Source organism: Argiope bruennichi, chromosome 3, assembly GCF_947563725.1.
Source record: "Argiope bruennichi chromosome 3, qqArgBrue1.1, whole genome shotgun sequence".
Lineage (NCBI taxonomy): Eukaryota > Metazoa > Arthropoda > Arachnida > Araneae > Araneidae > Argiope > Argiope bruennichi.
In genome coordinates this window covers 71,399,197-71,417,059 of record NC_079153.1, presented here as the reverse complement: position 1 = coordinate 71,417,059, position 17,863 = coordinate 71,399,197, and the positions used below count along the sequence as shown (strand labels likewise).

Genomic DNA, 17,863 nt, shown 5'->3' with positions numbered 1-17,863 from the left:
AAAAATATCCACGGGGTTAACCGACATGATAAAAGCAGCAATATTAATTATCTTGTTTCAATTCTTAGTAAGTGTCATTGTAGCGTGTATTAAAAACTAATAAGTAAGAAACCAATAAGTGTTATTCAATTGGGCGACATTTTTTTAATATAAAATTTAACTTTAAAAGTCTAACTGATAATGAAATTTCGCTCTGTCTTCAATGCGTTTTTGCAAGTATGTAAAAATAAATCATATTCACACCATAAAAGAAATATTTATTTCAATATAATTTGTTAGTAAAAATAAACATCATATCAAATATATATGATCATAACAAAAAAAGATAAAAAAAAAACAATTTAAAATAAATTAAAAATAAGATTGTCTAAAACAAAAAACAGATGCTTTGGCAGGTGCGTCGTAATATACAGGAAGAAGTAGAGGAAAAAGTTTGTAAATGAGCTTTTAAAATGTTTATATTTTGGTAGTATTTAGGAATTTATTTTTATAATTAAAATAAACAGTTCTGGAAGAGGTTGCAGAAAGAAAGAAAAAAAATTCACTATAAGATCAAGATTATTAAAAATTTAGAGCAAAATAATATTTTTAATGGGTTTAAATGGATAATGATTGACAATATTATTTGTAAAAAACCAATTATTTTAATTATGCTTTTTATGAAAAAAGTTCTTAAATAATAAAAAAAAAAACAACTTTATAGAGATATTCCAAAAACAAAGTAATAAATTAAGCAGAATATGAACGCATACACACAAAACTCAAAAACAAAGAAAACTATAAATAAATAAATGACATATTAAATAAAAGCTTTAAGATTAAAGTTGTTACAGTCAAATATGTGCATGACAAATAAAATATAATAAAAATATAAAATATAAGATATTAAAAAATAACAAGAAAAATAAACATTTTATCTTTTGTTAAACAAATTAAAAAGAAAGAAAAGGGTCTGAAATCATCCGAAATAGTGGCATTCAAAATTTCATAACTCGATCAAGGTTAGCCGAAGAGGTGTAAAGACTAATAGGACTGACGGACTATAAGACTTCGTAATTTTTTCAGCATTACATTATTGACTCAATGAACAAGAAATATCATTCTTTAGATCATTTAAATGGCATTTTTCGCTTCATAACTATATGTTTATTTTTAACAGGCAGTTATTTAACCAAAATTTGACCGAACACCCTATATAACTATATTTAGAATTAATACAATAAATATTTTTCTTGTCAAATTAGAGTACAAAATTAATTGACAATTAAAAATTGACAAGAGCCGCTCTACTACTGTCTAAGAGCACACAAGCGGGACACAAGTAAAATCTCAAAATGTAATTAACTATCAAAAAGAAATGTAAGAAAAAATATCAAGGTATTAGTCAGAATTAAATTTTATAATTCAAATTTTGCCAGTCTTAAAAAATTGCTAATTTTCCAATTAACTAATTATAATATCGAGGTTTCTTAGATGAAATGTAAAGGATTTTTCCATTTGATAAAACGAATGTAACGGTCATATTAGAGGCGTTTATATCCAAGTAACTAAACGCTCCGAGAGAAAATGGATCATTCCAGTGGAAACGTAAACTGCCAGGAGGGATTTCTCTTATATTCTTCGTAGAAGGATCAATGAAATTTGCACTTCCTGTCACAAAGTAATCCATTGTCTGTCCTCTTCCTAGAACTTGAATATGCTAAAGAAATGAGAATATGGATACAATTAGATAAGAGATAGCATACTGATGAATGAGTTATATGAACTTATACAATGAATTTATTAATATGAAATAAAAATACACAGGAGTTCTGCTACTTCAAACCCTGGTTACCATGACACTTTAGTCGCAATCCTGTTTCTCCCACCATACGATTGTAAGAACGTTGACACGATTTAACTTCAAGGTAAGATTTGAACCACCAGTTCACCTTAATTTCTTTGTATTTCATCTACATAAATATGAAAATTTTGCAGCAATTTATATTGATCATGAAGATTTGTTAAGTACCGACTGAAGGATAAACTAGCGGCAGTGGTCTCCCAAAATTTTCTCGCATAATCTTTAATAAACTTGTCATGTCAGAGAACGCTGTAACATGGCATTGGAGTACAATAGTTACGAAACATTCATTTTTGGCTTGAATTTATCATTTTTACTGAATCTTTAGTATCATCTTCGGCGAGTTATTTGGCGATTAATCCCTGGATTGCGCTAATAATATTCGATTTAGGATTTAGGACGTTTTTCTCAATCAATTGGCATAAAAATTAGACAAAAAACTGCACTAGTTTTCCCGTGCAAAATTTGATATATTTAAGTCATTGCGTTTTTGAATTATCGCGTTTACATATTTCTGAAAGTATAGACTGATAGACAGTCAACCTATAGTTGGATTTGGTCAAAATTTGGCAGGTGTCTATACTATAGATATTAAATCGGCATACCAAATTTTATCTATCTAGCTCTTCGCTTTGTAATGATCGTGTTAACTTATATTCGAACAGCCGAGCAGATGGACTTCCTCTGAACAGATTTTACTCAAATTTTTAGAAAAATCTTCAAATTTGGTGTAAAGACCGTATACCTAATTTCAACCATCTAGCTCAAAGCATTTTTGAGTTATCTTTTCACATACAGACAGACATTTTCTACAAATGTGTTTTTCGAATTCAGGGAGGTATAAAACGCGGAGTTCGTCAAAATCTCGAGTTCGAATTTTTTGAAGCCTTTTATACATTTGTGGCGGATTGGTATAAGCGAGGATTGAACCTAGGACCTTGTGGTTCGCAGCCGAGTAACATGACCATAATACAAAAGCAATTGCTCGTGTAGCGTAGATATTAACTGGCTTATAAGCTTTCACCACACTTTCTCTATACTGCGCATACAAGAAAATAAAAGTACGCCCCAGTTTATTTGAGTTCCTTAAAATATAACTAGCCTCCTTTGGTCATCAGCTTGTTCACCCTGAATATTGATCCAGTTTAATCATGAATGCGGAATGCATTTAAAAATATTCATCTTGTTATTTGGCATGATTGTAAAAAATAAATTTAATTGAATCAATGTGCTACAAATTACTGTGATTTCAAACTGAAAAGTACAGGAAGGTTCAAAACGTGGAGAATCGTCAAAATCTCGAGTTCGAATTTTTTGACGATTACTATATTTTATATGTGAAAAAGTAAAAATTAATATGAATCGAAATTAAACTGCATCTCCAAATTACAATGTTAAATAGTACAACGGTGGGATTTTGCTTCGATTCATCTTTAACACTTCAATGCAAAAAATGTTGACAGCAGGAAGTATTTATTATTTCCTTCATTAATAATTAAAATATCATTATTTGTTGGGACCGTCCTTTCTTTCATGAGCGGATAGAAGGGAAAGGGCATGACCCTCCACCAAATCTTAGGCAATATTTTGTAGTTCAATATATTTTGACAATATTTTAGAATTCATTTATATTAATGGTAGAAAGTATAACCTACTAATGTCTAGAAGATTTGCTAACAGGTATTTGAGCTGTTGATGTTCTATATATGATTGTTTGATCTTCAAAAAAAAAAAAACTTTGATAGAAACCGGAATTAAGAAATCAAGTTTATTATTATTTTTTTAAAATAATTCATCTTTTTTTTTCCGGTCTTGCATATCCAATAATCTTTAAAACCATCCGAACAACTTCATTGACGAACAATTAATTCGCCATTGAAATAAGTCACTGTTTTGAACACTAGGTATAATAAATACATTCTAAATCGTTCATTCGTATTCGTATTCAGTATTATATGTCATATATTATCAAAGAATTTGTAACATACTGTATGCATTATATATAGAATTTACATGATCGAAAGATAGGATAAGTTTAATGTTGACAGTAACGATTTGCATTAATCATTTTATTTCATACGATATTGATTAACTAAAATTTGAATATCAGCTGCAATTTTGCATTTAAAATAAAATCATACAGCATATAACGGCGCAGTTTAGTACCCAACGCCGCCCGATTTGGTGCTTTTTATTGATCCTCAAATTTCTCCAAAAAATATTCATATCCAAGATTTGAGCATGATCTTCCCTAAAATGGTACTCTGTTTCATCTCCAGTTTTCATTAAACTTTTTGAGCATGATCTTCCCTAAAATGGTACTCTGTTTCCTCTCCAGTTTTCATTAAACTTTTTAGATATAATTCTGCCGGCAATTTTTTAAACATTCAAAAACATTTTCAATATGATATTATTTATAGGCTGGCAAGTTACCCGCAAATTTCGTTTTGGCGATACGCATGATGAAAGAATCATCCAAAATGATGTACAGAGTAAACCGTTGATTCTGGAGCTACCAAATTTAGCAAGTAACAATTGGTTTGGTTCTTAGTTGCTTAGAATTAGTAGGGGAGGAGCAATGGTGGATTTACGCACTTTGCGGCCCCAGGCGATGCATATAATGAGACCTTTTTTTAATAAACTAGTACCATTTTTCAACATATTTTTAACATTGTTTATTATAAGTCAATTTTTTATTTTAGTTAACCTTGTGAAAATGATATGCTTTTATTTATTTATTATGATTCATTACTACGCAACATCCATCATAATTATATTTGTAGATAGTCGGTTTACAAATACTGTAATAACTAAGAGAACGTAATGAAACAGATAAGAACCAACTTCATTGCAGTAGAGAGTTAAATTGTATAAATCTTTATAACTCAAAGAATCTAAATTTTTTTGCAGATTTATTTATTTGGCGAGTAGCCAATAACATTTTTTAATCACTCTTGAGGCCAGTGACCCTGGATAGACCAGCCTAGACAGAAATCTGCCATTGGGGTGAGAGAAAGGCAGGGGAGATTATTTTAAATATGAAGAAATTTCTTTTTACAATACTGCTCATATCTGAGTTAACAAGCCCCCCCCCCCTCCTTTTCAATTTCTCGTTTATGAAGAGAAAGTATAGTTATCGTCAAAAAATTCGAACTTGAGATTTTGATGAATCATTCTTAAGTTTCAGACTTTCCTGAATCCGAAAAACATGCATTTTTAGAGTTATGTTGTCTGTCTGTCTATGAGCATACTAATTTAAAACTACTTTGTGCTAGACACATGAAATTTGGCAAGAGGATTTTACAACAAATTAGTGCAAATTTCTTCCAAATTTTGAAAGAAATCCATTCAGGAAGTCTGTCTAACTATCCGAATATTAGCTAACATGATAACTACAAAATGAAGAGAGCTAAATTGATGGAATTTGGTATACAGATATAATATCTAAAGTGCAAATATGTTATCCATCTGTCGGTCTGCACTTTCACATGCATGCAAACACGATAACTCATAGATTCAATAATTTAAACACTCAAATTTGATTTTATGACTACAGCTGTAGTTCTGTACCAAATTGTATATATTTAAGCAATTATTATTGCATATATTTATTTCACATGCTTGTGAAAGTACAGACCAACAGAAGGTCAACTCCTTGATAGAATTAGCTCCAAATGACAGACATATCTACACTGCAGAAACCCTCGGGGGGACACTTCGAAAAGAGGATGAGATGCTTCCGGCATGGTGGTTGGATCTCGCCACCCTGGAGGGTACACAAAAAGGTGAGGGATTTGGCTCCTCCCATCGATGACGGGACGTAGTTCCTTCGGGAAGGGTTGTACCGTGGTCGGTGATGGCCCTTAGGATTCAACCACAGTTCGCGCCAGTGTTGCTGTTGCGACGGTAAAGTCATTCATTATTGTTTATTCTTGTCCCTTCGGGCGGGTCGGAGGGTCAGTGATATGTGACTACACTGTAGATGTTAATATATTACCAAATTTTATCCATTTAGCTCTTTTCATTTTGCAATTACTGTACTAATTTATAGTCGGGTTGTCGGACACAATTCCGGATTTCTTTCGTTCAAAATTTGGCAAAAATCTATTGATTTCGTGTAAATAACACATACTAATTTTCATATGTCTACCTCAAAGCATTTTTGAGTTATTATGTTCATTGTGTATTCAAAGATGTATTTTCCTCAATGCCGCGAAGCGAAAATGCGAGATTCATCAAAAACCTTGAGGTCGAATTGTTCGAAGATTTCAATACTTTCTCTTGTATATTTGGTATACCAGAAAGTAATTGCGAGTTTCCACACAAAATAACTCTTGCGTAGTTTCAGAAGATGAAGGTAAGTCTAAAAAAATCAATGATTTTTCTTACATTTTAAGAATGACATCAATTTTTAGAAATTCAAAGAATATTCGCACCACTACAGAAAATCTGACTTACTTGCAAGTTGTGATCATGGCCGCTAAAATATGCAGTCACATTGTATTTAAACAGCAAAGGCTGAAGTCGGTCTACGAGACATTTTGTCGGCCCATGTGTCGCGATTGAATAAACTGGATAGTGGCCGCACACAAGTACGTAATTCGCTCTGAAATGTAAGCATAAATTGATACAATACAGCAAATGTTCATTCCGTTTTGATTACAAGAACAAGACGCATTTCTTCAAGAGTTATGAAGAGTGATTAGGCAAGTTTGAAACAAATTTAAGGATTGATAGTTTTATATAGCAAGAAATGTCAGTTTTGTGCGTATACAAATAGAATAAAGATATTATTTACAAAACAGGTATTTATCTGGTGTCTATGTGAATATGTTCATTTGTGATATAGTAAGTTAATAATTCTTTAATGCTATAGCGTCATAGTAAAATATTTTGTTTTACGAGATATACATAAGTAATCTAGAAGGTAACTTCTGTTTTTCATTTTCACTACAGAATAGTTGCATTTCATTAGTTCAAACATGGGCGTTTTTGCTGCGGAATCATTGGCAAGCGAGGAAAGGCATTTATAGACCGCTGACTCATGCGACGCTTGTTTGGTGAGAGTCTGAAATATTTAAAGCAATTAACCTTTTCCGCATCCAGTTCGCATGCAAAATAAGATCGGTCATCTGATTTCTCAATGCGAGGAACACCAAAGCTTGTGAAATTCATTGACAACTTTGTGAAGTTCACGAATGCAATGTGATGAGGGATTCCATGTCCAGAAAATCAGAGCAGCATTTCAATGAAGGGACTGAACTTCTTTGTGAGAAATATCAAAGCTTGTGAAATTCACTGAAAAAATTTCTGAAATTCACGAAAGCAATGCGATGAACGATTCCACGGCCAGAAAGTGGATGCAGCATTTCAATGAAGGGCTTGAACTCCTTTGGGAGAAAAACCAAAGCTTGTGAAATTCACTGACAAATTTGTGAAGTTCGCGAATGCAATGCGATGAACGATTCCATGGCCAGAAAGAGAGTGCGGCATTTCAATGAAAGACATAAAGTCTTTTGGGTGGAACACCAAAGATTGTGAAATTTACCAGGCCCGATTTAGACTAATTGAGGGACCGGGGCAAAAACTTCTTTGCCCCCCCTCTATATTTACGAAATAGATTTTCGGAATAAATCTATAAAATATAGATTTTTTGTGTTCATACGATAGATTAATGAAGAAACTAATATAAAACTGACAGATTTTACACTGTACTGATATTTTGTTTTAAAAAAGTTCATTAAAGAAGGAAACGTAAAATAAACTTTCTATTCTATTTGAGGGCCTCCTCTGATGTGCCTGCCCCGTATACCCCTGCCTTAGTCAGGCTCTGAAATTTACAGACAAATGTGTGAAGTTTACGGATGCAATGCAATGAGAGATTCGATGGTCAGAAAGTGAATGTGACACTTCAAAGAAGAGCATGAGGTCTTTTGGGTTCATCCCGCTGTTTTGCTGATGGATCTCAGACCTCAAGCAAACAATACGACGGATAAGCAGTTTTATTGCGAGATGCTTAGAAAACTGCGTCGCACTGTACAGAATATGCATGTCGTGGCATGTTCCGTGACGGAATTTATTCATTCATAACAAAGCATGATCACATACCGCGCATGACAAACAACAATGCCTCATGGAGTTGCGATAGGAAATTTTTGACTGACTCCCTTATAACCCGGATCTCGCACCAAGTGACTTTCATCTTCTCAAACACCTGAAGTTCTGTCTTGCTGGCAAGCTGGAACGGTGACGAGGTCAACTCGCTTGTTATCCAATGGTTTCAGACGGTATCGTTCTTTAATGAGAGTATCCAAACATTCGTGTTTCGCTACGATACTTGCTTAAACTATCATGATATCAAGGTCTAATCATTGTAGTTTCATTATATAATAAAGATAGTATTCTAGTTCATTATTGTTATTTCCCTTTTTGTGCACTTGCTTTCTGGATTATCCTCGTGCATTACAAAACACGTGAAAAATTTAATAAATAATCTGCACACCAAAAATATTACTTGAATAGTACAATTAAATGAAGTATTCATAATACCTAGATAATTTCAAAGTATCTTCGAGCCATTTCCAATGCTTTTCTCTCGTTTTTAAAGGAATAGAATCCAGTAACGGTTGCTCATAAGGATGTTCGGGACTTGTATAGCCACACAAAAGCACGGTATCAATCATTATCACATCAGCAGTCATATTTGACATTGGAACAGTGAATCTTTTCACATAATAAAAGTCAGGAAAGAACCTATGATGCATAAAAATAAATTATAAAAGTATCTAAATAATAGAAATTGAATTAAGGTTTCTTTTTATTGAATATAAACATGAAAAAGGAAATGAAATGATTATCAAACTAAATTAGAAACTTATTTCGATAATACTGTGGAGGATTGGTATGAGTGAGGATAGAACCTGGGACCTTATGGTTCGCAGTCCAGTAACATGACCACAATACAAAAGCAATTGCTCGTGTAGCGTAGCTGTTAACTGGCTTATATAACAATACTAAATCTGTATTGCACGTGTAAGCTTTGAAATTTCAAAAATGTATCAATTAAGTAAGCTAAGTTAAATTCTGGACCCTTACCACAAGTTTTCAGATAATATTAGCTGATTTAACAGAATCAAAATATCGGAGCTCAAACTTTAAATAAATGTGCAAAGACCATTTTTGTGCTTTTGCGGATCGTTTCAATAGATTTCTGCACGATTCTATCTTTTTCTACTTTATAGGATAGATTGTCGTTCTATGAAACGATCATATTATCATATTACTTGTGATAAAAGAGCTTCCTCAAATGTTATGAACATTTGTTCTTTATTCCATAATAGCTTTAAAATGAAATTTAAACTTAATATATGTAAAATGAAACGGAACAATCAACGAGAAAAAGAGCGAATTTTCCGAATTATTTTTTTATCATTAAAAACAGCAATTTGATCTCAAAATTCAATACAAGATTGCTGGATCATTTATAACAGAAACTGATGATAAAATATACAGTTTGATTCCTTCATTGGTTCAACACTCACAAAACTGTTTTTTACTATATTGTGATTTCGTTTACAATAAAATAAAATAAATAAATAAATAAAATTGGATGGTATTCTTTAATTTTTAGGTATAGCGCATTTAATTCCAGAAGGAAATTAAATTTCAAAAATGAGCAATTCATTTTGTAGGATATTATGAAAAAAGTAGATAAAAAATCAAATATCATTAATCATTTCGTTATTATTTCGTATCAAATTTACGAAAAAAATTAGTGGATTCATAAGAATAAAAATTTAAATAAACATAAACCTCTCATTTAATTATTTGCAATAAATATTTCCCTTGAATAACTTTGAAATTTAAAGTTAATAACAAATAAAACATACCAACGATCAGAGATCTTAGTATAAGCTATCTGTGCCGAAACATTTCCGTAGTAATCATGATTACCAGCAACAACTAACCACGGAACATGTAGAGACTCATAATTAAAAGCAGTCTCGAAAGTCTCCTGGAAAAACAAAAAAGAGGTTATAATTTCATTGTTTTCCTTGTTATATGCAATAAAACCTCCTCACATTTCAAACCCGACAACCGAAAATACCAAAATAAAGGTGACGTTTTAGTTTTTTATTATGACGGGTGTTCATAAATTATCTTCAGACTTTAGTAACTTTACTGAATAATAACAAACGGTTTTCAACTTGTTTCAAAGTAACTCATAAAATTTTGATCCCACACTCATACATAACAATGTTAGTGGCTCTAGAGACGTCAGCAACGCCTAGTTCATGTTAAATTTCCTTCCAGATAGGCTTCAGTAAATTCTAATTAATTGAGAATGCGTGTCTTCAGGTCCTGTAGATCTGTAACGTTTAGTTCGCACCCAAGCTTCAATAGTTGACCAGGACAATAGTTCACTTCTATATTGTGTCTAAATCCTCTCTTTGTATTGAATGTTGTCCCTGTGAAACAGAATCTGCAGTAAGCTTTCACTGTGGGATTCACCTTCTTAGTCAAAATTGCGCCATTTGGGGAGGCAGGGGGGAGGACTTTTTAAACTATCCTGTCATATGTTGAAAATCGTTTGTTAATATCTATTATAGTTTTGAAAGTATCTAAATTTAAATTTGTAAAGATAATTTATGCACACCTTATATTTGTTGTATGTAATTGAGATAAAAAATAAAAAGCGCAATAAAAATAAAGAGACAGCACTGCCCTATTTTGAAAACAATAAAACGCAATCACGATATAGTCAAGCAAAATTATACAGATGCACTGTCTAAATAAAACGATGAATATATATGCATATACACCTGTTCTAATCAAAATTAGAACATTTTTTGGAAGAATTGTGTTTTAATATTTATAAGCGAAAAACGAATAAATATTCGATGCCCCATTCTAAACTAATGGATTTCTTTGTCAATGCAACGAAATTTTGAATCATTAATATCAATTTATTGAACATAAAGGAAGCATATAGTGTCATTACACAAATTAATACAAGGATTTTTTTATGCCTTCATGTATTAAACAGACTCTTTCGAAATTGGACCTTCATGATAGTATATATTTTTGTAAGATCGCCTATAATAAAGCCAATATAAATATCATTTATGATTTTAAATTTTAAAAAAAGACATAAATGTTGAAATATGAAGTTTACAAGTTTAGTTTTGGAAGAAAACTGGCACTTTCCTAAATTGAAGAAGACAAAAATTTTCCCTCTATACCTTCAATACAGTGTGTTGTTGTTACTTATGGTACTTTACAAGCCCGCTGGCAGATCTGTCAGTGATTTAAGCCGAGTGAGCGTCTCTTGTGCTTTCAGTAGCGCCAACTAGGGCCCAGTGCACGACTCAACTACTTCATGAGTCACATTCGCTTGCACAACCCTTTTTTACAGGGGGGCACGTTCACACACCTCACAGATAGAATACAGAGGAAGAACAACCATGCCCGAATCGGGTCTCCCAGATCGCGGGGAAGACGCACTACCCCTACACCAGGACACCGGCTCAATACCATGTAAATACTATCAGTGAGTAAAATCTTTTCAGTCTTAATCTCATTATGCTAATATATTCTAATACTAATGCTCTTTTAAATCTTAATCCAATTTTGCGATGAAGAAACCCAACGGATTATTTATGCACTTTTCAATGTAATCCTTCATCACTTTTTATAATACATACTTATTTCAGAAGATATTTTTTCAATGCTATCTCTCACCTTTTTTTATTATTTTCTTGCATTTCTTGGCATTACAATCATATTTTTTTATTCTTACGTAATCTTAAGCAGCCTTTTTACGTTCTATGTATTCTTTCATTTTATATATGAAATGACGCATCTAAATTATTTCATCCTTGTTCAGACTTCTTTTTGTTTGATCTGTTGCTTAGCTGTGTTCTTTTCTCTCTCTCTCTTTTAATATTTTGTATCTCTTTATCTACTAATAATAAAGATGAATATATGTATGAATGTCTGGCGCCAAACAGGTCAAGCCATTTAATCTTCAATTACTAGACTTGGTACACTATATATATTTTGGAAATGGAAATGTACATTTAAGAGCGATTTTTTTGACATTTTAATAAGAATTTGAATTTATTTAAAAATTAAGCGAAATTTTAAATTTATATCGCGATATCTTTCGTAAATATTATAGCACAAAATTAATTTTGTATCATTTTAAAGTTTAAAAAAAAAAAGTGCCTTCTCATGGATATCAATTTTTTTCGTATAACTGTTTTCTATTTTTAATTAATTTTGAACAAATATTTTAATCTTATTTTACCAGAATATATAATTGTTGAGATAAAATTCAAATCGCTTTCTTTGATGCTCTAATATTTCATCCGAATTTTTTTCCCATATTTAATGTTTAAAATGTAATAATTCTGCTTATTTTTCCATGTTGAGTAGGTTACAGTATGAAGCATATTTTAATAAAAATTTTGAAAATCTATTTTACTTACAATTAAACTCTAAATTTAGAATCAATAAGGCTGAATTTTTTTTTTTTTAAATTGCACCCATTTTGAAAATCAACTGTTTTTTTCTATGATATAATTGGATCAAGAAGATATAAACAAAGAGTTAGAGAAGAAAGCATAGCGACCAGAATAGCGTAAGTCTGCTGAAATAGTATGGGTTATATATCTATCAAAACTGAAATATTAAAAATATATTACAAATGAAACACTTAGACTCAGTTCCATGTAATACCTAAATGAATCTCATTCCAAAAGGCCGGTGAATATAAATGAATTTCGTTACGTAGCAACTTCTGCAACTGTCGACCAAGGCTTCCGATAGGAAGTTACACAAGTAAAGAGTTCAATGGTTCAGAAATCAGCAGAAGTTCCGTGATTATAACCTACATCTTTTATCAAATAAAAACTATTTCCTCTTGGTAAAAAAGAAAAAAAAATCTGTAAAGTAAGAAACATTATAACTGCTGAATCAGCCATCTTATCTTCTCAAAGTGTTTCAACTAGCAATAGTCACGCCTCGGTAGAACCTCATTGGCTATGACACTGCCTCTAAGTGTGGAGTTCTCATTCATTTTTATTAAAATATGCGTGCCGCTTACCATCCTGCTAGCTTTCTTGTATACTCAGTATAAAGAAAGTATAGTAAGCGTCGAAAAGTTTAAAATCGAAATTTTGACGAATCTCCAAGTTTTAGACCTCCCTAAGTTCGAAAAATACATTTTTGGAAAATGTCCATCCGTCAGTCTGTCTGTTTATGACAAAGATAAATCAAAAACTTCTTTGAGGTAAAAGGTTGAAATTTGATATACGGTCTTTACACCAAATTTCCATATTTATATAAAATTTTGAGAGAAATCTGTTCAAAGGACGCCCATCTGACCGGTTGTTCCAATGTAGGTTAACACGATAGTTACAAAATGGAGAGAGCTAGATAGATAAGATTCAGTACACAGATTTAACATCTATTGTGTAGACATTTATCAAAATTTGAGACAAAACCAACAACGAGATGACTGTCTGTCGGTCCGTATCTTCAGAAACATGTTAACGCGATAATTAAAAACGCAATGACTTATATATACCAAATTAGGCATGCGATTTTGTGCCAACAAGTGCAGTTTTATGCCAAATCTTTGCATCAATCGATTGAGAAAAATGTATCTCAAGCACAAATTCGATTTTCGGATTCTTTTAACCGTATACCAGGGATTAATCGCCAAATAACTCGCCAGGTATGGCACGATAGATTCAGTAAAAATGCTAAATTCACTCCAAAAGTTAATATTTCGTAGTCCTTGTACGCCAGCGTCATGCAAGGTGTTCTCTGGCATGACGAGTTTATTACAGAGTATGCGAGAGAGTTTTAGGAAGACTATTCCCTCCGGTTTTAACTCTTGTGCAACATCAATCATTGCAAATACATTTTATTATGTTTAATCCGTTTATGAGAAATGTTTCCGATTTAACAGAAAAGAAATAGTGACTGATATATGCTTTTCAGACAACATTTGGCTAAGTGTTTGATGATCAAAATTATTTCAATCATGTAGATAACTCTTCTTAAATAAATAATGATTTAACATTAAAAAAACATTTTAATGTTCATCTAACAAAAATTGCATAATATATTCAAACAGTGGTGAATTTCTGACTAAGCAGCTGCTCAGAACTGCTGGACTGAAAGAGGGGAAGGGGAAAACGCAGGTAGATCGATTAAAAATATTATTAAATTAATAGCCAAATAAATTTGCAAAAGTTACATATTATGTGAATCATAAAATATTAGAATTACATAAACATTTTTCAAAAAATAATTGGTTATGTCTTTACTGTTTTCATAATGTTTACTTAATTATTACAGTATTTATAAACATTGGATTAATAATGTTTAGAAAGTTTAGATAAGAATCAATAAATACAAAAAAAAGCTGTATTTGTACTAATTTATTAACCTAAAATTTTGGCCTAAAATAAATCATTAACATATAGATTAAGTTAAAGTTTGTTGAAATGTAAAATTAAATTGATCGGCTCAATAAAAGAAAAATCTTATATTGTGCACTGCTTAGAGACGCAAAATGCTTAAATCCATCATTAACTGTATAGCACAAAGTAATTTTTTTGACGATTTTTATGAAATAACACACACACACACACAAACACACACACACACACACACACACACACATATATATTCATTTTTTTAAAGAATTAAAGAATCTAATTATTCCATACATAGAGTTACAAAGTTTGATAGACTCTCTCGGGTCGAAATATTGATAATCTTTAAATTTGAAAAAAAAAAAAAAAAAAAAGCTTAAAATGTTTTTTTTATTAATATATATTCATATACGTGATTAAAAAATATTCAATAAAATTTTATATATAACTATTATTACTGATATTTAAAAAAATTTAAAAAGTCAGTCGAAGTTTCTCATTAAGAATGTATGAAAATCTGTAAGGGACAAAAAGGGTTAAATTTGAAGAGTTTTTTTTTTTTGTCTTTTTTTTGAGTCTTTAAGACATTTTTATATAGGTTAACTTTCAAACATCTCTTAGGAACGATCAACAAATTATTCAGAAACAAAATAAATTAAATAAATCTATTTAAATATTAGAGAAATTATTTATTTCAAAACTAAAGAGCAGCCATCTGATTTATAAAAGACAATAATTATTTTTTTTATATAAATTTGAGTCCAGATCAAATGACATTGATGTTTTTTCCTCTTCTTTTTTTTTTTTTTTTTTTTTTTTCATTTATAAACAAAGATAATTAAATCCAATATATTGTGGATAGAGACAAATTTGCTTCGAATGTGGCGTTGAAATTCTTATAGCACAATAGAACTGATAACTGCACAAATATCATCTCTCAAATGGCATAACCGAATAATTACTGAACATGGAACGTGACGTCTATGATACGAAGTAGTGGATTGAGAAACTCGTCCATAAGAAACGTCTTAAATTGGAAGATAAAATAAATTAAATTGCGTTGGCTCAGATGATGAGGTAATTGGTGTGCAAGTCTCCTCTCCCAAAGTTAATGATCTGATTCATGGTCAAGGCCGTCGGATTTTTCATATACCAAGAAATCTTAATAATCAACTCTCCTGATTCGCTAGCAAATCAGGCGCAATTAAAGATTTCTAGAAAACCAAATTTGTATTATTATTGAAATTAAATTTATGGTCAATTTCGATGTTGTGAGTACTACTTCTATACCTTCTTTTGACAGACTGGTCAGACGTTAAAGCATGCTAACCATAGTCGCTAATAGAAGCGTCACCCAATGAATTGATATCATGTTTAAATAAATATTATGCATTTCAAATGTCCTTAAATTAAAGTGCAAAAACATAATATATATAAAAATAATTAAAACCAAGAAATGAATAAAGTGAATGGATTTTAGTAGTGTTATTTGTAGTTCAAACTCCATTCGAATTTTTTTTTTTTTTAATTTTATTTTTTGACTAATCACCTTCGGAGACCAGCTGGTTTTCCAGAATTAACACTCGCTACATTTTTCAATTAAATATTTTATGTAGCTTGGTCTGTTAATACCTTCGTCAGCACAATATTTTTAAACTTCAAGTTTTGATGGACATAACTGATACTATTAAGCAGTTCTGTTCATTGTACTATGTATCTCTCCAATTTTCTATCAGGTCTCATAAAATTTGAATTTTAAATTAGAAATTGTTAAACTTTATTTAATATTAAAAACTTTTTTTTTCTTTTTTTTTTTTGCTGAAACCAAGCATTTTTTAAAAATATAAGTGCAGAAAAGAGAATCGTTCGGTATTGAAGTTTTTTGTGAACTATAGAATATTTCTTATGATTTATGCAAAATCTCAAAGAATTATTCAATAAAAATTTCTCTCGTTCATTATAAAATTCAGATTTTATTTTTATTTTTAAAAGGATTTAAATGATATAAGTAATAATATTTTATTTGTTTGTGTCAGTGAGTGCATTTCCGAAAAAATTATGAAATCTAAATTTGTATGCAATCCTTTGATTCTAAGGAATCATATTCTGCAAATCATATTCATGAGCCTTGTAAAAAAATACTCTTCATTTCTAATTCTATCAATAGTTTTTAGTTTAGAATACTAATTACATCATCCTATCTAGATCTTCACTAATAAGAAATAATTACAGAATTCTTTTTTAAATTTAATTTAGCCCGTCATAATCCATGCAAGTTACTGCAAGATATGAAACTGAATTTAAAATATTTCTTTATATCTACTCAGATCATAAAATAAAAATTTAAAAATATATATAAAAAAAAATCGAAATAGTAAATAAGAGGATTAATGTTTAAATAATCTAGAAGTAGTTATACTTGAGAAAATGTTTGTGCTAATATTACTTTTTTACAGTATTTTTAATATTTAAAATCAATATTATTTTGTAAACATGATTAATTATATAAAATATTAGTTGATGATTAACTTCCCAATTTGTACAAATTATTTAACAATAAAGTGAGAAAGTCAATTCTTAGCAAACAAACTACACTACTTTGTACTTTTTATCAGAATTCTGTAATTCTCAAAAGGCAAATAATATGTTTTTTTCTTTGTTTTCTTTAAGGGAGAGAGCCATATTCTATAATATGGCAAGTAAGGTTGAATTGCTTTATCATTTTGAAAAATAAATAGTTATTGTACAAAATATATTTTAAATTAGAAAGTGTCATTCAAAATAAATTATAAAGAAACTATTAATTATTATATAGCCATTTTTTGTAGCCTTTCAATATTTAATGTTTTAAAAAGAAGGAGTTTTATATCACCTTGAATCTCAAATCATTAACAGATTTCACTCCATCGAGATAAAAATTATCACCTAAAGCTAATACGGCATCTATTTCCAATTTTGATGCTAGGTAAGCCATTTCTCTTCCAACTGCCAACTCTACAAATGTTTTGTAAGGAAAAACAGGCAATCCTCCCCAGTCAGCAATGACTTCAAGCCTCAGAGATGTTTTTGAACATGAAGTATCTGAATAAATAAAAGAATTGTAGAATTTCAAAGAGCTTAAGGTTTTAACTCTTATGAAAAATAGATAACATAATGAATAAATTTTTATTACCATTTAGTAAAACTGCTATGAATAAAAATAATGGAAATGCAAATTTATACATAATGGGATTAAGTTGATTCACTTTGAAAATTGTTAAATGCGAAATTTTTATATGACATTAAAGTAGATCTATAAAAAAAATTTATTATTCTTTTTCACAATATCATTTAAAAGAATTTCAATATTTTATAAGATAAAAATCTTATTAAATATAAAATTGTTTCATATAATTTTATTAGTTACATTAACATCTTTTAATCTGTAAGTGAATTTTCAATTACAATTCTTTTACATCTCTGTCAACTATTTCCATTCTTTATCTCGTGCGATATTTGATTTGTTAGCAAGATCTCTTTTTTCCTCCTGTGCATAATTTTTTTGTTTACAAACAAAAATTAATTCAGTTCA

General features: G+C 30.3%; 1 protein-coding gene and 1 non-coding gene across 2 annotated transcripts; both read right to left on the bottom strand.

Annotated features, from left to right (window-relative positions):
• Positions 1 to 236: 236 nt before the first annotated feature.
• LOC129964005 (tartrate-resistant acid phosphatase type 5-like) lies at positions 237 to 17,817 on the bottom strand. The gene is made up of 6 exons (XM_056078656.1): positions 17,465 to 17,817; positions 17,165 to 17,373; positions 9,733 to 9,857; positions 8,393 to 8,596; positions 6,302 to 6,449; positions 237 to 1,699 (listed from the first exon to the last, which is right to left on the bottom strand). Exons 1-6 carry the CDS (start codon positions 17,514 to 17,516, stop codon positions 1,448 to 1,450), a joined length of 990 nt encoding a protein of 329 aa, XP_055934631.1. The 5' UTR covers positions 17,517 to 17,817; the 3' UTR covers positions 237 to 1,447.
• On the bottom strand, positions 12,766 to 12,912 carry LOC129964311 (U4 spliceosomal RNA). The gene has a single exon (XR_008784096.1). It is a non-coding gene; the product is annotated as a U4 spliceosomal RNA (small nuclear RNA).
• Positions 17,818 to 17,863: the final 46 nt, after the last annotated feature.

Coding starts and splice junctions, on each gene's coding strand:
- LOC129964005 (XM_056078656.1), bottom strand. CDS start 17,516: ATGTATAAATTTGCATTTCCATTATTTTTATTCATAGCAGTTTTACTA. Junction 17,374..17,464: donor CATAGCAGTTTTACTAAATG/GTAATAAAAATT, acceptor TTATTTATTCAG/ATACTTCATGTTCAAAAACA. Junction 6,450..8,392: donor GATACTTTGAAATTATCTAG/GTATTATGAATA, acceptor CTTACATTTCAG/AGCGAATTACGTACTTGTGT.